This window comes from Electrophorus electricus, chromosome 25 (assembly GCF_041902795.1).
Source record: "Electrophorus electricus isolate QZ-2024a chromosome 25, ASM4190279v1, whole genome shotgun sequence".
NCBI classification, from domain to species: domain Eukaryota; kingdom Metazoa; phylum Chordata; class Actinopteri; order Gymnotiformes; family Gymnotidae; genus Electrophorus; species Electrophorus electricus.
The window spans coordinates 10001-28485 of NC_137521.1; the positions used below are offsets into that span (position 1 = coordinate 10001).

The 18485-nt window shown below is 39.0% G+C and overlaps 3 protein-coding genes across 8 annotated transcripts; 2 read left to right on the forward strand and 1 right to left on the reverse strand.

The window, feature by feature from the left end:
• Positions 1-1471: 1471 nt before the first annotated feature.
• atp5pb (ATP synthase peripheral stalk-membrane subunit b) lies at positions 1472-5381 on the forward strand. 2 transcript variants are annotated; one of them, XM_027007052.3, is made up of 7 exons: positions 1472-1621; positions 2547-2583; positions 2811-2956; positions 3188-3351; positions 3924-4049; positions 4445-4624; positions 5154-5381. In XM_027007052.3, exons 1-7 carry the CDS (start codon positions 1594-1596, stop codon positions 5229-5231), a joined length of 759 nt encoding a protein of 252 aa, XP_026862853.1. In that variant the 5' UTR covers positions 1472-1593; the 3' UTR covers positions 5232-5381. The 2 variants fall into 2 exon arrangements, with proteins under 2 accessions (XP_026862853.1, XP_026862854.1); XM_027007053.3 differs by having other exon boundaries at positions 1509-1532.
• A 31-nt stretch (positions 5382-5412) lies between these two features.
• On the forward strand, positions 5413-14620 carry eps8l3b (EPS8 signaling adaptor L3b). Of its 5 annotated transcripts, none has more exons than XM_027007049.3 (21): positions 5413-5529; positions 5804-5877; positions 6453-6593; positions 7136-7203; positions 7298-7362; positions 7739-7897; positions 8205-8354; positions 8787-8878; positions 9129-9259; positions 9477-9607; positions 9728-9848; positions 10001-10071; positions 10633-10707; positions 10997-11142; positions 11704-11926; positions 12113-12144; positions 12548-12641; positions 12913-13017; positions 13188-13273; positions 13855-13987; positions 14077-14620. In XM_027007049.3, the coding sequence occupies exons 3-21, from the start codon at positions 6556-6558 to the stop codon at positions 14116-14118; spliced, it is 1962 nt and encodes a 653-aa protein (XP_026862850.2). In that variant the 5' UTR covers positions 5413-5529; positions 5804-5877; positions 6453-6555; the 3' UTR covers positions 14119-14620. The 5 variants fall into 5 exon arrangements, with proteins under 5 accessions (XP_026862850.2, XP_081563735.1, XP_026862852.2 ...); XM_081707609.1 differs by having other exon boundaries at positions 6459-6593; XM_027007051.3 differs by having other exon boundaries at positions 6510-6593.
• On the reverse strand, positions 14554-16989 carry LOC113575509 (glutathione S-transferase Mu 3-like). The gene is made up of 8 exons (XM_027007054.3): positions 16842-16989; positions 16380-16455; positions 16131-16195; positions 15947-16028; positions 15686-15783; positions 15504-15599; positions 15305-15415; positions 14554-15158 (listed from the first exon to the last, which is right to left on the reverse strand). Exons 1-8 carry the CDS (start codon positions 16872-16874, stop codon positions 15063-15065), a joined length of 657 nt encoding a protein of 218 aa, XP_026862855.1. The 5' UTR covers positions 16875-16989; the 3' UTR covers positions 14554-15062.
• Positions 16990-18485: the final 1496 nt, after the last annotated feature.

Genomic DNA, 18485 nt, shown 5'->3' on the forward strand with positions numbered 1-18485 from the left:
ACACAGTCATGCCCAGCAAAGTAGCTCTGGGCCTGGGCACACTTCATGCAGTTTGACCCTTTAAATAATACTACAACCAGACTTCCAGGCACAAGAGGTCACACAGTCATGCCCAGCAAAGGAGCTCTGGGCCTGGGCAGACCATGCAGTTTGACCCTTTAACCAAAACTAGAAACAGACCTCCAAGCCCAGGAGGTCACAGAATCATACCCAGTAAAGTAGCTAGCTAGCTTTCAGCTCAGTAAACCATACAATCAAATGTCCACCAAGCATTTAAACCGCAAGCATTTAAACCAGTAGATACAGCTAGTTACCGGCTGCACGGTTAACAGTGCAAAGCCATTACCAAGCTACTGTAGCTAGCTAGCTAGCTACTGACTTTGCACTGTTAAAAGTGCTTCCGGTAGCTAGCTAGCTAGCTAGCTGGCAGCTCAGTAACCGTACAAATTCGCCTGCTGCTGAAAACTGTCAAGTTGTATTTATAGCTTTCGTTTTAGTTCTCTCAGCTTACTTATTTGTTTTTTTTTTGTGTGTGTTTTTTTAGGGAAGTTCAATAATTTCTTAGAAATCTTGGAACATTTTGCCAGTTGGCATCTAGGAAAGCCTTTCTGCCCACAGACAATAAACACAAGCCAGAATTCCTCAAACAGGAATGAATCTACTAATTTACAACACGGTTTAGTAACATTTCAGGCACATGAGTGGAGGAAGTAGCAAATTCTAAATGATGAAATCGAAGCTGATAAAAATCCATGAAAATTTAAGCTGGTCATGAAAAAATGCTTGTGAATTGAAAATGTAAGTGATAGTTATCTGGAAAAGAAAGGATTAAAACAGTCTTGATTTGATATATTTTTAAAAATCAAATATCAAGTTTGATCATTCATGACCAGGGGAGTTTCTATGAGGGTGTAAACAACAAATGCATGTGAACTAAATACTACAGTGGTATATAATTAAATAATTCGAATAACTTTGTGTCACGTCATTTAACGTTTAACTCAAGCCGTTTGTGTTACCGGACTCTTTTATCACTTAACATTAGTAACTGTTTCAGTTGCCTTGTTTATCCAATAACATTCATTAATTAATCAATGGTTTAACCCAAGCAATTTTCGTTACTTCCGCCTCTCGAGGCAAAAATGTCAATCAGAACGTTGCGCCCGCAAACTTCAAATAAACGATAAATAAGGCAAGTAATAAAAATGGATAAAGTTGAAAGATAAGTTGATTAAACTTGAGTCAAATAAAACTACTTATCAGTCAAAACGTCAATTCATATGCATTTTATTGACCCTAAATTTAATTTACGTGCATTTTAATCAGCCATATTTTTGGTGTATAGACCTGAGTTTTGTCGTTGAAGAGAATAAAAGAATCCGTCGTGTAAACTTACGCCATCTGCAGGCTGAGATGGTGTTGGGGTGACCCGGATGTGACATTTGCCAAGCTGATGACATATCGCGATATTAATTGTGAGATTTCCTTACCATCTTTGCTCTTCGCAGAAGGGCACAGTGCGGCCGAATAGCGTAAGGAGTGGACTCCTTGCTATACGTTTCGATCAATCTTTCTCCCGATTTTACTGCAGGCATGCTGTCGAGACTTGTACTCGCTTCAGGTTGCTTGACTTTATTAAGAAATTCTCAGCTATATCACTATAGTTTGGACATGTGTAAACGGGAAGATTCGGCAAGTGAAGTTGAAGGGTAAAAGAGCAGGCCTAGCTTTAAGTACTGCTTATGATTGTTAAACTAGTTTGCTTAGCTAGCTAGGATAGTTAGCTATGCTAGCTAACTACCTGAAAACGTACCTGCACAGTGAATTCAAGTATGCATTAATATTTCTTGTAATTGGCTAATATGGTATCTACTAACGCGCGGTTTAAATGCTTGGTGGACATTTGATTTGTCCGGTTTACTGATGAATTTGTACGGTTACTCAGCTGATAGCTAGCTAGCTACTGACTTTGCACTGTTAACCGTGCAGCCGGTAGCTAGCGGTATCTAGTTATATGTCCTTCAGTCGTTTTTGGTGGACAGTGTTTAACTGTTGCTAGCGATGTTTTATTTCTTATATCCACACATCCACAGAGCCTAGGTAATGTGGCAAATTCGGAGCATATTTACTTGTTTGCTATACCAGCTAGTTGCACGCTTTGCATTTGTAGCTGCAATGCTTGAATCGTTAGCTATATTGCAATGAACAGGAAACAATTATTGTAATAGCTACTAAAAAGATCTTATTCTGTTTGTAAATATCACATATTGACAGACAAATATAACTTAGGATACCTAAACGTTTAGCTAAGCTTGTTGGGGGGGCCCCCAGAAAAATATTTAAAAAGATGGTGTTTAGTCTATTTTAAAAAGGACTCGTAAACAAACCCTTTATCGTTAACCATCTTAGTGCTTTAAGTAAACTGTAGCTAGCTATGTAACCAAATCTAAGGAGCTTTAGGTCTCATCAAGGATGACATTGAAATGTTTGAGTCTTGTTTTAGAAGTGCTGTATTTTCTATTTATTTATTTATTTTTTATCTGCAGGTTCTGCACTGAAAAACAGTGGTTCCTTTGGAGCTTGGTATGTTGGCTTTAACTCAGAAAATGGTTGCATTCATTATCCTTTATAGATACATTTTTAAAACTTGTTTGCATGTGCTGTTAGGGAGAATTGAGTTTGACTGTGGAACTCACTGTAAATGTAGACAAATCACACTACTGGAAGATTTATTAAATGAGTAATGTAAACACAGTTGTTCATCATCCAGTTTTCCCTACTTGCCATCCTCATGTCCCCTGCTTTTTCAGTATGGTCCAGGCCTCTCGGTCCCTGCATTCGTCCCCCCAGAGCCTCGCCCCTGTGCCCCCTCTGCCAGAGAAAGGGGGGAAAATCCGCCATGGCATCTTCCCAGAGGAGCTTTTCACACTGCTGTACCCAAAGACTGGTGTTACAGGTGGCCTTTTTAGCGCTTCTGAGTGCGAGCGTGCGTGTGTGTGTGCGTGCGTGTCTGTTTTTAACAGGTTAGTGAAAGACTCACTGCTGTTGTAAATTCCCCTAATATATAAACAGTCATTAGTTGATTATAATTGTCTAGGTTGTGTTACAGATGACACAGATGGATTGGATGATTAGTTGCATTAGAGAAGGCTGAGCCTCCTTACCTATGATGCTTCTCCTTTGCTAGGGCCTTACATGTTGGGCACTGGTCTAGCGCTGTACCTGCTCTCTAAGGAAATCTACATCATCAACCACGAGACCATCGCTGCTGCCTCCATTGGTGCAGTAATTATCTATGGCGTGAAGAAGTATGGTTCCCAAGTGGCAGCTTTTATTGACAAACTGAATGAGGTGGGTTTTATTGCATTGTGATCCACATACACTTTTTAGCCAAATAAATGCAGTGATGGCATTAGAAGTTGATGCACAATCTGTCCCTACAGCATTGACTTTGTACTGCAGCCATTCACTAAAGGTTGGTCACCTGAGTGACTCTGTATTGTGCTTACATGCTGTGGAATGAAACTCACATTCAAGAGTCTAAATTTCATTTATAGGTATATATGTGCTTTGAATGGCTAGACTGTTAAATGGTATAACTATGAAAGTAACAGTGTATGTTTCTTTCTAATCAAACTTACCAGCCATTGCAGGTACTGTTCTACAGAAAAGGTAGTTTGTGTCCAAATAATGTTATCAAGAATCCCTGTGGAAATCACAACTAGTTCTGCAGTAGAACATGGCAACATCTACTCCATTTTTATTACTGGAATATCACTGTCATATAATTTTCTTAGAATTAACTACTAATATTAATATGATCTCTTACCGCAGTTTCCCAGTTTAGCAAGGTTTATTTACTGAAAGCCTCAGTCCGTTTAGTTGAAGGTTTGTTTGACTGCCTGTGACCACCACGTTTGCAGGAGAAAGTGGCTAAAGTCCAGGAGGTGAAGGAACTGTCCATGTCCAGCCTGGCTCAAGCCATCGAGAATGAGAAGAAGGAGCAATGGAGAGTGGAAGGCCGACACATGCTCTTCGATGCCAAGAGGGTGAGGGAGGCAAAAGGATTACATGCCCCTCGGTGGGAATAAGCTCTTTCATATGCTTTACCTTGCCCTGTTCAAGGAAAGTATCAACATTTTAGAGGAATTACAATGTAATTTACTTGGTTTTCCTGGCAAGGTAGAGTATGCAAAACAAAAATAGTACTGGGTAGTAAAAAAGAGATTTGTATAAGATTTGGAATGTGTACAGGTAGTGCCTGTTAAATTGTAGGCCTGCTTCATAACAACACACATTTCTAGCTATAAGTTGTAAATGCTCGGGCCCAAAAGTTTGTGCTTGGTCAGGTCAAAGCTTTCTCATGCAGCCTATTTAAATCAAGTGGCTTTTGTCTCAGAATTGATCTCTGGTCCTCAATGCTCTCTTGAACTCTCGCTGACAGAACAATGTGGCCATGCTGCTAGAGACCAACTACAGAGAGCGACTACATATGGTCACCAACGAGGTGAAGAAGAGGCTGGACTACCAGGTGCAGCTGCAGAATCTGCAGCGGCGCATGGAGCAGGAGCACATGGTCAGCTGGGTGGAGCAGAATGTCATCAAGAGCATAACGCTGCAGCAGGTACACCATCTCTCCCGCTCTCTCACTCTTATTTATATCAAAGTAGTTTTCCCATATTAGTTGCAGACACTAATGTGTCTGTGTAACTGTTCCACTTTGTTGGGAATATTGTCATTTTTATACCATTGTTTACAAGTGTTATAAATATAAACAAACAAACAATTTAAACATGTTAAAAGTACTACTTTGACTGTAGGCAGTATCTCGTATTCCTAGCTATGCTTACCCTCAGCATTGTAGCAAAAAGTAGAATAGTGTGCAAGTATGGAGTCAAATGTTTGCAGTACATGTATTTCTTAGTAACAAACAAAACTTGAATCATTTCCTTGCTGTGTACATGGGGAGAAGTCACTTGCATACATATCAAAATGTAGCCATGTCTGATCTGTTTCTCCACTAGATGGGGATATATCCTTACTTGATCGTATTACTTGGACACATTACTTAAGTAACAAACACAACACGTCATCCTTGATGCAGTCTCTCTGGCCTCACTTGTTAACTTGATTTCTTTCCATGTTGCTTTCAGGAGAAGGAAAGCATTGCCAAGTGCATTGCAGATCTGAAACTGCTGGCTAAAGCCACCCAGGCCAGAACCACGGTGTAAGTCCCCAATGAAGGACCATCACCCAGACCCAGACCCTACCCACAATGCAGCCAACTGCATTATTATGAAACTGTTTCCTCATATCAATGTTCTGACTGTGTGGTCAAGTGTACATACACCTACGAATAAAATATTTGGTTATTCACTTAATGGTGTCTGTGTGTTTAATGTAGAGGATCAGTTCTAATGTTCAATCATGTGTTTGTGACTTATATAGCTGGAGAAGAATGTTTTGCCTCATACCAAAGGCTGTTGATTGTCACAGTCATGACAACCATCATCTAGGAACATTTCATGGGTAAGCTGGTCATAAATGATATCTCTGGCTACTTTTGCAAGAGGTTGAAGTTCTAGCCAATCACATTTCATGCATCTTGGGCGTTGTGAACAATTTGGCGTGATGGGTGTTCCCGACCTTTGATCGGGGACTTGATCTTCCATTCAGTCATAATGACTGACTTACCATAATAAGCCCACCTTACCACACTTCCTCTCTGCGTTTACATGTGTAACCAGACTTTGCACCAGCTTTAGCTAAGCAGGAAGCTTGTGATATTCCTGTGTTTTCCTAGTGTGCTGGATAATGGAGGATTATTGGGCTTGAGAAAGAAGTACAAAGCTGGAAAATAAACAGATTGAGTCTCAGGTAATTTGTTTTTGTTGCGTCAATCATAATAGTTTTGTGTAGGAGTGAAAAAGGGAAAATGTAAGTGGTCCTGTATAAGGCCTCTAATTTGCCAGAAGATTGAGATGACTGTGAGAAGCTCAGTATTATGGGTTATTAAACATTAACTTAAAAAAAAATTTAAGCAGTATAAATCTTTGCGGTATTAGAAAAATAAGAATATTATGTGCCTTAAGAAAAAATGATTCCCTTACTAAATGCTTAGATGTTTATTATGAAAGTTTGCGTGCTGTTTTTTGGTTGGTTGGTTTGTTTTTTTGGTGATACATTTTCTGAGCCACTGAACAGTTTTCCTATTTCCTGTCTGTAACTAATTTATAAAGCAAGCCTGTTTTGTTTAACTGTTTTGGGGGTCAATCTAATCTTATTTTTATGCTTATAATTTAGGCTTTAATCTTATTTTTATATTTCACTGTAATTGGAGTAATTATAAGTGAGGTGACTTACATTAGGATGATTTGAATTGAACTTTGAATTGAGCGTTTTTTTTTTTTACTGTATCGCTGTTGCCTTTAGTAATATGTCATGTGCTTCAGCAACAGGACACTGGCCACTTCTTACATCACACAGCACGACTGCGTCTTATCTTCTAGTGCAAGGTGCCATTTTTATGTAGGCGTGTGACATCACAAGTGAAGAATGTATGGGAGCAATGGTTCCCCCCCTTTCCAGTCAAGGTAATATCTCAGCTAAACTAGCATGTGGTACATTCATGGTAATTATTACCAGAAGTAATCATGGATGGGTGGAAATTACACTGGTCTTTTGGAATCTCCTTGCTGCTGAAAGCTTTCTCAAGTCTGCTCTGATTGAACTAGAGGAAAGGCTGCTATGCTTATTTGGTAATATCTAGTGCTGACCAAAAAAGAAGCATCTGTCTGTTTTTTGCTGCATCAGGCTTAACCTATGAGCTGTATTAGATTAGACATAATTCTTTTAGGCCAAGTTGCATTTACATTTTCAGGTTACCATTTGTCCCTAAAAAGAATTATGAAATACTGTCAATGTGAAATTTAAAATTAATATCAGGAATTTGAGGCAGTTATTTTTTCCATGAAAACAAGTGATATTCTAGGGTGATGTACCCAGCTAAAAACTTGAAACCCAGTACAGGAGTCCTATACTGTGAAGCTATAATAAAATTGGAGCATTTGGTCATAGAATTTCACTTGTCAGTATCAGTTTATGACAATGTGATTCTGGTGTGTTCAAACTGTAGAGGTTTCTCACCAGAGCCATCCTCTCAAAAATCCGATATGTCTCGACCTAGTGCAAAATCCATCTACAGTGAGTAAAATCTTCTTTCTAAATCAAAAGATTTTTATGAAACACTGAGTAAAGTTGTCATGACTTTAATTCCATGTTTCTTGTTATCACACAGTGCAAAGAAAAGAATATGCAGAATCAATCAACAGACAACCAGATACCTTTCATTACAGAGTGGAGGTAAGCTTGAATCCATTCTATAAGGTTTTTGTCATGATTTTGTGTAAAATGTAGAAGTCACTTTCTTCTATTCAATAAATATTTTATTTACATTAAATAGTGAATATTACAAAAAATTACAGAAATCAGACACACTTAGTGCGCTTTCGTGAGGGATGGTCCAGGCCTAGAAAATAATACCTCCTCCGGACTTTGTTCCAATTGTCTGGATTTGCTAATTAGCTCACCCATCAGATAAAAATCATTAGTGAAATCAATTTGGTAATACAAAATACTTGAAGGACCTTTGACTTTTTGAACCTGAACCTAAATGCTTCTGAAGTAGGCTACCTTTTCTGCTTCTGCGTCTGGTTTCAATGTATGGTCCGTTCTTCAGCACCTGTTCACATGGGAGCTAGACGGGAAGATGGTGAGCAGTATGGAAGACTGTGTGGCCAAACTGAAGAGCCTGGACAGCAAAGGGAAAGTGTGGGGCCAAGACGTGGTCTTGCAGGTTCAGGCCCGGTGCCTACAGCTGTGTGACATAGAAACAAAGGTAAGAAGTCACCAAACGTCACATCCTCTACTTCACTTCTGCAGAACTGTCATGACGCAAAGACTGCTAAGAAATATTAGACATATGGAAACTGTTGTGCAGCTGCAAAAAAAATGAGTGAACTTTGTGTTGCATTACAACACAGAGCATGACCTGAACTGTAATTCTACTCATTTATACTGTTTTAACCATGAGTTTTTAAAGACTCGTCTTCGTTCAACCTGACCTAAATGTTAATAGTAATTTGATTAGCCCAAATTTCTCTGTCTTATGGAACTCCTCATTTTCATTCTTGCTGATTCTGCAGGAGGTGCTGGAGTCTCTTCCTCTTAGCAGCATCTCGCAGACTAAGGCTATCCTGTATAGCTGTGTGTACAACTCTCTTCTGACGGTCACCGTACAGGGCAGTGGCCGTAGACCTCCAAATGTTTTCCTGTTCCAGTGTGAGGACACTGGGGTTAGGACCTCTTAGTAGTGCTCAGTATTGGCATTACCTTTTTCTCATTGTGGAATTTAATGAGCAATTAAAAAAAAGAAATTTCAAAATGTATTTATACAGCGCTTTTTACAACAGATGTTGTCACAAAGCAGCTTTACAAATGTCTAAGTCCAAGTTATATGTATGTTTAAGTATCTAATTTGTATTTTAACTCAGTGGACTATTATCTTGATTAGTGAGTCTTTAATTGTACTTTACTGTGTTGGGCTTGTTTTTGTATGACCCTTGCAGTCCTATCCTGGTCTGATTTGTCACACAATCTCATTTGAGAGTAAATGACATTTCAAAGTAAACACATTATTATAAATATAAACTAAAATTGACTGTGTAGTGATGGAGGGATTTAGTTCCATTCTGTCATATGTGAATGTTCATTACTGCATTTCCCAGGCAGAAGAAGTGAGAGAGGATCTGGAGAAAGCAATACAGCACAGTGAAGAGGTGGTGGGTTTCCAACTAGGTGAAATGCCATTTGACATCAGGTAAATTGCTGGAGATGCTTGCCTAGATATAGGAATACTACTACTGTGCTGGATTATTGCCCCTCCCCTGAAAACAACACACATCTGCACAAAAAAACAATCATCACACATGAATTGATGTAGTTTCACTTTCCTTCTTCTAGCCAATCTTTACACCTGTCTGTATTTGCTTAGGTATCCCTATATTTAAACAACCACACAGAGAATCGACTTTTGCAAACTGCGTGTAGTGACATTATTTGTTCTGTAGGAGTAATTTAGAGAACATAATAGGCCAAGGCCATCCTGGGAGTTTCCGCAGACCTGGCCCCCCGCCAATGCAGCCTACACCCCCACCTCCTGAGAACCCTCCACCTCCTTTCAGTGCCTACCAAAACTATGGTAAGACTAGAATTTGCTTTTAATGTTATATAGTACCCACATGTTAAAGTCAGCTGCTATACTTTTCAGTGAAGTTTCAGAACAATACCATCCACACTGCCATCCTTACTTCTTTACAACTCCTTAACATGTACGATGATTAGCTTTCCTTGTCTCCTTGCATTTTATACGTCCTTCTAGAGATCAGTCAGCTGGGCTTTCTGATTTCTGTTTCCAGAGGATGAACTGCCACGGTCCCCTGTGTTCGCTCCCAGAGATGAGGGCCGTTATAGCCCAGACCTGCGTGAGCAGCGTCACCAAACAGGGCAGCTGCCTCCTCCCTCCTATACAGATACTGAGAGGAGTGTGGTCGGTTTATCTTCAACTAACTCTGCTCCCCACTCATCAAGTGCATGTTCATAAGCCCTATCAGAATGTCTGTCTGTCTGTCTGCTGAGCTATCTATCATTGTCAATGTTTGTATTCCAGGAAATCTTTAATCATGTAGTGGCTGATATTGAGATCTTCATGTATAAAGTTGATGCAGCTTTACAACAAGAGGAAGGAAGCAAGAAAAAGAAGAAGAAAAAGAAAAGTGTAAAGAAATATGGTAATTTTGTTATAAGGTATACGTTTGACTATTATTATTTTATATTATTATCAAAACTATCATAGTTAGGAGTTAGGAGTCCCAAACATAAGTGTTAAAACATTTATTCGATTTAGTAATGTATTATTTGTTAACATTTTTTTCCTATGCAGGTGAAAACTTCCCCTCCATAGGGGAGTATGTTGCTTCGCTTCAGAAAATGAAATACGCCTTCAATCTCTTGGTAAATTTCCTCTCAGAAATTGTTCTAGTTCTATAGAAGATAACTGGCAATTGGACAGTTTTTAAATTATGGAGCTTTGGATGTAGCCTTTGTTTGGGTTATTTAAGTGGTAAACTTGATCACCACTCAAAAGAATCAGTCAGTAATCACCTCAGCTGGCACAGTCATTTTTTGGATGCTCAGTTGCATTGGACCTAAACTATGGACCATATACAAAAATCACTTCAACATATACTGGCTAGACTTGCTGTTGTTTCTCTTGGTCCGTGGTAGTCCTGACATGGAATTAGCAGTTTGTGGGGCTTAGTTAACATTAGAGGAAGTAAATCCAAATTGGCCCATGGGTCTGCCTTTTACAGCATAACTAGTTGAAGCATGTGGGCCAACTCTGTAAGCATATACTTAGAATAAACAGCATGAAACAAATGGCAAATATCTCTGTCCAGTACTTGCTTCACATACTCATCCAAACATTGTGGATGGCTTGTGTTGAAATGCTACAGCAGACTGTGCCCAGGTATGTGTTAGGGCTAACACACAGTCCTCTCCTTGTTATGGTAGGGGAAGCTTAAGGGCCACTTAAACAACTCTGGAGCACCTGACTTTGTCCACAGCCTTTTCTCCTCCCTCTCCTTTGTGAGTATCTACTGTGCCACTTTAACCTGTTTGTTTTAAAGGAGCAATCAAAAACATTCATTGCTTTAACTGCTTACGCTTAGTGTTTTTAAAAAAAATATTTAACTTGCTTTTAATTAAAAATTCCAAATGTCACTTTTTTAAGGTTGAATATCAGTAACATTTTATGTGAAATGATCTGTGTTAGTGTTCTATTCCTAAATGTCCAGACTCAATATCTTGGAGAATTTTCTTTGTCTCAGTAATCATATATTAAGGACTAAGTTGCCTTCCTCTTCTGCTGACACAGCTGATGAAGCAGTTCCCTCCTGCTGTGCCCGCCTCAGTCCTGAGTCCTCTCCTCACAGAGCCAGCACTACAGTTCCTCAGCCATCTGGTCACCCCGGAGGAGCAGCGTCTCTGGAGACAGTTAGGAGACACCTGGAATGTCCCCAGGTTTGACCACTCTGCTTTCTGTATTCCATACATCTAGTTTAACAGCAATTTTAGTGTATAGAGACCTTTTTTTTTTCTTTTTCCATAAATGTCCATAAATGCAAAAACATTAGTGAAGACTTTCCATATTCGTTAAATTGTTTTTGGTTTGTAAATCCATTTTAGCTGGTCCAAAAGTTCATTAGTCTATGAGTTAACTACTGCAGCTATGTGTTAGCTTTCCTGCTATTTAATGATGGCATTAATTATTACTGCACAAGGTCAGTACTAAGGTATTGCATATTTAATGTATTGGAATCATACTTGCACACCATAGCCACACTGTTGCGATATACTACTTATGTTAGCTACCCTCTCTCTTGTCATTAGTGCTTAATTTCTGACCACTGATCAGGCTGAATATGTTCTGGTGGCAGACCACTCTGAACCAATCGATGTCAGTGACAGTGCAAAAACACAAGTAGAGCAGCAGTGCCTAATACACTAATACCAGCACAACATGCACTAGCACACCACTAACATCGCCAGCGTCACTGCTGGCTCTATCACTGCTTTTCACAGATCTAAGTGGCCAAATGCAGATCAGATCCCACCATATATTCCAGTCTTTTATGATGGCTGGCAGCCTCCTATGCCGGTCCCTCCACAGTCTGGACCCATAAGCCAGGGGCCATCACGAAGCAACAGTCAGCGGTACCCAGACAGGAACGGAATCCAGGGGCCATCACGACGCAACAGTCAGCGGTTCCCAGACAAGAATGGCATGCAGCAACCACCTGCTCAGGTTAAACTTTTCAGACAGAAGCAAAGTGGCCAAAGAGAAAACCAAATCTGACCATAGCTATTTTACATGGCCACTGCTGCTATCACCTGCTATCCGGGTCTGGCTGCAGTATGATTTGCAAAGTGATTTAGTTGCTTATAGTTTAATATAATAACCTAATTAACACCACTCTTTGTTTCATTGCAGCTTACCAGACCTCCTAGCAACCTGCCAACTCGGTAAATAGTAGCAACGGACCTAAATAACTTTAGATAACTTTGTTGCTGGATTGTTAGAAATAAATATAATTAGAGCATACACTATATCTGCCTGACAGGCATGATGCAACATAATTATTTACTCATTGTAAGCATGCTGAAATCTTTTTTTCTTTTCTTTTTTTTTTCCAGAACAAACCAAATATTGATTTACTTTCATTACAAATATTGACCTAAGAAATGAAAAAAAAAAAAAAGCAATTTGATCAATAAGCAAACAAACTCCAAGACTCTACAAACTCTGTACTAATGCATGAATTATGTCAGGGCTATATTTAAACTTATTCCTTGAAATGTGCTGTAGGATAATCAGTCAAATGCCATGCTGAGACTGTTCAGTTGAGTTCTACTGTTTTTGCTGTAGGTCAGGACAACCCCTGCTTCACATGCGAGTCATCTATGACTTCACTGCCAGGAACCGGCAAGAGCTGAGCGTGATGAAAGGTGAAGTGGTGCAGGTAAGAACTTCTAACAGGCTTGTTACAATTGTTTGATTCTGTTACAACTGCAGGTATGGCAGGACTTTTACATAAAGTTGAACTCTACATTGTGCAAGCATTTGGTCTGGATTCAGTTAAGATGTCTTACAGTTTCCCTGTATAACTGAAAGACTGGTATTGTCTGTCAAAACATTCGTTTGTTATACTGCTACAACTTCTTAACTCTTAAAAAAAACCAAAATACATTGCCTGGTATTCAGAATTTTGTTTGTATATATAATTCCTACAGGTGGTAGACAAGTCAAGGCAATGGTGGATAGTGCGAAACAGTCGTGAGGAGGAGGGTCATGTGCCACCAAATGTTCTAGAACCAATCACTGGAGAGGAGCCTGCAGTAAGTTTTTTTTTTACTGGTTTGGCCATGTTCAGGAATTTTCCCTTTTTTGCTTTAACTATTGTACAGTAAAAAAAACAACAACAACATAAAACCTGACCATTTCAATTAAAAAAGGGGAGACAGAAGAGACATTTAACTGTTTGTTCTTTGTCCTACATCTGCATCAGAGAATAAATAGACCTCCAAATCTGGATATGAGGTCCAGCCCAGAGGAAGTCACAGCCTGGCTGCAATATAAGGGCTTCTCAAAAGTGTAAGAAACCATCTTATGCACTATAAGGCATGCATTATTTAAATAAAAATGTTAATCAGCATTGTGTACAAGGAATAAATATAACATATGATTCAAAATATACCCATCATAACATCACAGACAGAATACGCAGCTCTGGTCTCTCTGCAGGAGCCTTCCACACTAGCGTATTCATTTCAAAACAAACCTTTGGTCCTGAATTTGCCTATCATATTTGTTATATTGAACGACTGGACTCCACCACTTCATGGTTTGGGAGTATCCCACTATCTCAGCAGCTCATGCAGCTGGGATGTTTGATATAATTTTGCCTTGCCCTTCTCTTAAATTAACTGGTATTTCCATGCTTGAGTTTTAGGCCGTAATCCCCAAGTCAGCCTTTCCTCTATTTAGAATGGCAAAGGAGACACTCTATAGCCATAGTCTGCCATTCCTTTTAGTTGGTTAAATAGGACTTCACCCCTAGCTGATGCATCATCTGTGTCCAATAATAAAATAATGCTATAAAACTTTCAAGATCTTGCATTGCGACATCTGCCCTTGTGCCGTCTGGGGTTTGTATGTGCACTGTATGGGTATAGGACAGTGCGTAGCCTGGGTGTGATGCATGGAGCTCTGCTCCTGGGGATGAAGCGTGATGATTTACGAGCTGTTTGCCCAGAAGAAGGAGGTCGCGTCTTCTTCCAGCTGCAGGCCGTTAAATCAGCTCTGGCGGTATGTAAGAACACACACATCCTGTCTGAGTGGAACTCTTTTGGTGCTTTTTGCTAATTGTTTTTTGATCGTATGTATGTCTTCTGCAGCTTGCCACTGAGGCAGAACATATGCAGTACGGTCACCGTTAAAGCTGACATCATGTGCCTTAGTGGTGGAGGGATTTCACTAAAGACAAGTGCAGTGACTATATGTTGACTTTAACCTCTATGGCCTGAACAAGAATACCAGCTATAAAATTACTGGTCAAATAAATTATAGCTACAAATTTTAAAAAGGTTTTTTAATTAGACTAAACCTTGCAGCCCAAAGTATTGTTTGATCTTGATTTTATCTGTCTAAATCTGATAATCTCAGTTTTCTGTAATGAAAAATGGATGATGAGCCTAATAGTATTATAGTAAACATATGTCTAGTAAAAATAGTCACTTCTAGGCAATTTTAAAATTTGTTGGGTCATATTTGCACCATTTATGATCCAATCTAGCTCATCGAGAATAACCACAGAAGCCCTTCCTAAGATATATACATACTTATTTCCGTGCACAAACCATTAACAGAACCAATTTGTATGACAACCTTTTCATTTAAGTTTATTGTAGCAAATTGTCTAAATAAAGGTTTTAATTGACATTTGATTCTTTCTAAACAAAATGGTCAGGAAAATGTGAGAATGAACAAAACTTCAACTTTTCCTGGATCAAAAAGTGCAGAGCCCAATGCAATTCTGCATGTGAAGATAAAAAAAAGCCTGACAAATTAACAGAATGTGTCAATTACATAAGAACCCATATAAAACCTTTCCAGTTTCCACTACAAACTATTTTTAATATAAATACCGCAGTTGTCTTTCCAGCTTTTTTTTGTTAGTGCAAAAATTGGCCTAAAGTGATTATATTACTGAAATGTGGAATTATCAAAATTATAGTTTGTCCTGTTTGCACAGCTACATTTAAAAATGTGTGTGTGGGCGGGGGGGGGGGTTACAATATAATTAGGTCAGAATTTATTTAATGTCATCTAGGGTACCCTAGGGTAGTTCTTTAAAAGCACAGACAAAAAAAGGGCAGCGTGTTCACTCCTTCTTGTTCCCCCACTTAGCCATCTTGTTGTTAACTGGTGTTTTCATAAACCTGCTTGACTTCATGTATGCTGCTATTTTCTCAAGTGCCTTAAATAGAATAAAAACAAATAATTTAGTTAAACTTCCTGTTTTATGCAGACATAAGAGACAGAACTACCTGTAACTTCAAATAAGGTTTGATGCATTAAAACAAGCAGTACTTTTGTGATACAAGTCATACATGTAATACAAACCTCAAATCGGTCCAGGAAATCTCTGATGTTCTTAAAGTTATCCAAACACTTTGGTTCAAACATGCGGTGCTGGTCCAACAACTCATACATGACAAAGTCTGGAAATGTGATCTACATAAAGACACGAGTAGAATTCTCATGTGTTGTCTGCAATTTAAAAAAAAGGATTCTTCTGTGCATCTTCCTGTAACAACTTTACCTTGTCACCAGCAAACCACTTCCTGTCCCCCAAGAACTCAGAGAATTGCTTAAGAACTCCTGGAAGTGCCTCCAAGTAACCTTGCTTTTTATTTTCCTGATAGAAAATGACATGCTGTTCATACAGCAATGTTTAATGCAGTTTACACATTTGAAAAATCACTGAGGTAGTGAGTCACTCACAAAATCTCCATAGCAGACCAGGACAAAGCCATTACGGAAGTCCATTGCTTGATTCTCTAGGATGTCCACTCTGGTCTTCTCATCCTCCGTTTCTCCACCTAGCAAGATTGTGCAGAAAGGAAAGTCCCCACACCCAAACAAGAAATCAAGCACTAAGGCTACTGGAAAGAAACCAATAACAATCTACCAAAATAATCCTTTACAAGTTAAACTGAAAATTAAATTGAAAAATGAAATAAGTGAATTTGAACAAGTTCTCACAGAGATTGTGCTTTCGAGCAATGTATCTCATTATTGCATTGCTCTGTACAATTTTCCTGTCACCATCCTCAAGATAAGGCAACTATAGGGTGAAAAGACATAGCTTAGCTAAGCATAATTGGTATTATTTATGACAACACACTGGGCTTTTCAGTTCCCTAGCGTTAGCAACATCACAACTTACATTGGGGAAGTCCATTTTGAGTTTGGCCTTCTCCTCAAACCAACAGTTTTTGTCATAATTGGGAGCTACAAAAAACAAACGTAAGAATAATCAGATCACTGCATTAAATTACAGGATTACATGTTTTACACAATTCGCAGTTGTAGATATGTATTCACGAAAGAGCTGTCCACTGAAGGGCTGAATGTCATGAGAATCCATCGATTTCGATAGGTTAACTAGCGTTAGCTAGGTTATCGGAAACATTACCTTCTCCACAGGAATAGAATTTTTCCTCATACTGGGTCCCTGTGTATTCCAAAAGCAAACGGATGGGCTGAGCAAGCTAGTAAACAGACAAAAGTGTGTGTATTTACCATTTTAATAAAGCGGCAAATTCATCTCAATTCGGGTGCAAATATTCTAGCTAGTAGAACGTCTCCAGCTAGCTGGATTAGCTAGCCATGTTAGGTACTTAAACTAGCTATCTAAACGCCCATTTTCGTTATTTAACAATTTCTACAAAGTTTCTTACTGTTGTGCATATATGTCTTAGCTATTATCTTTCGAACTTATCCAAAATTCTTTGATTCTTTGAAAACATGATCCTACGACAGCTGCACAACACAAACAGTGCAACACAGCTAAACGAACAAAAACACAGTCAGTTCCTGCAAAATCTTTCATATTTCTTTCTTGTTTAAATAAAGAATGCCCATATTTGGCTCTTACCCCCCGAATATCCCAGTAAGCCAATATAACCATCTCGAAACGTGCGTGCTTCTGCGAGAGAACCACACGGCAGTGAGAGCTCACTGTTGTAGCAGCAGTTCTTCAGTACAGCCAGTCTACGACAGTGGGCGTAACAGGCCGGCCTTACGTAAAGTTACACGTGTAGCCTATAAGGTGCACGTACTCATAAAACAATACAGATTTTTTAAAAATCAGTGTAACAGGAATGCAAATAGACTGTTAGTATAAAAATATTGGTAAATAATGTAAAGGAGAATAAGAAACATGATGTTTAGTTCCTGAAACAGTTCACATTTTCAAACCTTGACGCGTTTGTTTGTTTGTTTCTGAAAACATAATTCATGTCGATATTGATATAGTATACTATAGCAATATCGACACAATCCACAGCCAGAAGCAAGACAAGTATATAAAGCACAAAAATTAGACTTAGACATACAAAAGTACATACGTTGTGGCATATGCAGACTACAGTTTTTTGATTAAGTGACTGTATGATTTATTCTGCAGTAGTATGGAGTAATATTTATGCCAAAACTACAAGGCGCAAATCACGGCCAAAATATGAACATGCGTTTAACCATTTCTTGTGTGTAAATATCCCACTCGTGGGAGTGAATGTGAAACTCGCAGCACAGAAGGAAGAGTTTTGTGCGCATTTATCATAAAGTCGCGCACAAACTGTCTTTTTTCACTCTCAAGTGTTTTTTCTTTCTTTCTGATTTTATAGTTGTCCTCGACAAGTACATTTCTTTGGGCTCCCTTTGAGTAGTGGGCGTTTCGAAAACTTGCTTGGTATATGGAAAGGACAGTGCGTGTGTCAAAAGAGAGGTGACCCTAACCCTAACCCTAGAGTAGGTGAAACCACGGGTAAATTCCTTATATGATTTCTATAAGCAACCCCTTTGACGTCATCCTTGGAGAAGGACCATCCATCATACCAAAGCAACTTTTTACAAGGACATATTTAATGCTGTATTTTATGTTTAAGCATGAACCTTTTAGGAGACTGTCCTGCAAACATTATTGTACCAATTCATTTATATTTATATCAACGCATCATATTAACTGTATTAAGTAGCATGCTACTAGTTAGCCAGCCAAGCTGGTCCCCCCTCGACTGTATTAGCTAGCATTCAGACTGAGAAATAGAGTGAGATCAATAAAGTTAAAAATTATAACTGCATTGATATACTGTATGAAGTTATATTCCACATGTTAATTAAAGGCAATGAAAATGTGTCATTCGGAACTTACTTTTTCGTGCTAAAGGTGAATGTAAGATTTTGCCGAGATGTTCGAATTTGGCAACCCTTTTTTGTCTCATTGTGTAACTGACAGCATTTGTTGGACAATAGAAGTAACCTTTTGGTGTACACGCATCACAGTTTGACATACCCACCTTTTGTCGTGCCCTCACAGCCAGTCTGCAGAGACCTATACCTGCCTTTTTATGCAAGTTTTGACATGGTGGTGGTTTTGACAGCTTTGGGGTGGGGGCTGAGGGGTGGTGTTGACGTATATGGGAGCGGGCTCACTGGCTGTTTCTGTCAGCACATGCTATTGGCAGATGGCTCCTGGTTTTGTCACTGACAATACACTACGAAAACCCTTCTAGAGAAG

Bases quoted from the DNA above. Each gene is read 5' to 3' on its own strand.
- eps8l3b (XM_027007049.3), top strand. From the start codon at position 6,556: ATGTATGGGAGCAATGGTTCCCCCCCTTTCCAGTCAAG. The intron at 6,594-7,135 runs GTAATATCTCAG...TTCAAACTGTAG, and splicing joins TCCCCCCCTTTCCAGTCAAG to AGGTTTCTCACCAGAGCCAT. The intron at 10,708-10,996 runs GTGAGTATCTAC...CTGCTGACACAG, and splicing joins TTTTCTCCTCCCTCTCCTTT to CTGATGAAGCAGTTCCCTCC.
- LOC113575509 (XM_027007054.3), bottom strand. From the start codon at position 16,874: ATGGTTATATTGGCTTACTGGGATATTCGGGGG. The intron at 16,029-16,130 runs GTAAGTTGTGAT...TTCACCCTATAG, and splicing joins TCAAAATGGACTTCCCCAAT to TTGCCTTATCTTGAGGATGG. The intron at 15,600-15,685 runs GTGAGTGACTCA...ATTTTCTATCAG, and splicing joins TGGTCTGCTATGGAGATTTT to GAAAATAAAAAGCAAGGTTA.
- atp5pb (XM_027007052.3), top strand. From the start codon at position 1,594: ATGCTGTCGAGACTTGTACTCGCTTCAG. The intron at 1,622-2,546 runs GTTGCTTGACTT...TTTTATCTGCAG, and splicing joins GAGACTTGTACTCGCTTCAG to GTTCTGCACTGAAAAACAGT. The intron at 4,050-4,444 runs GTGAGGGAGGCA...TCTCGCTGACAG, and splicing joins TGCTCTTCGATGCCAAGAGG to AACAATGTGGCCATGCTGCT.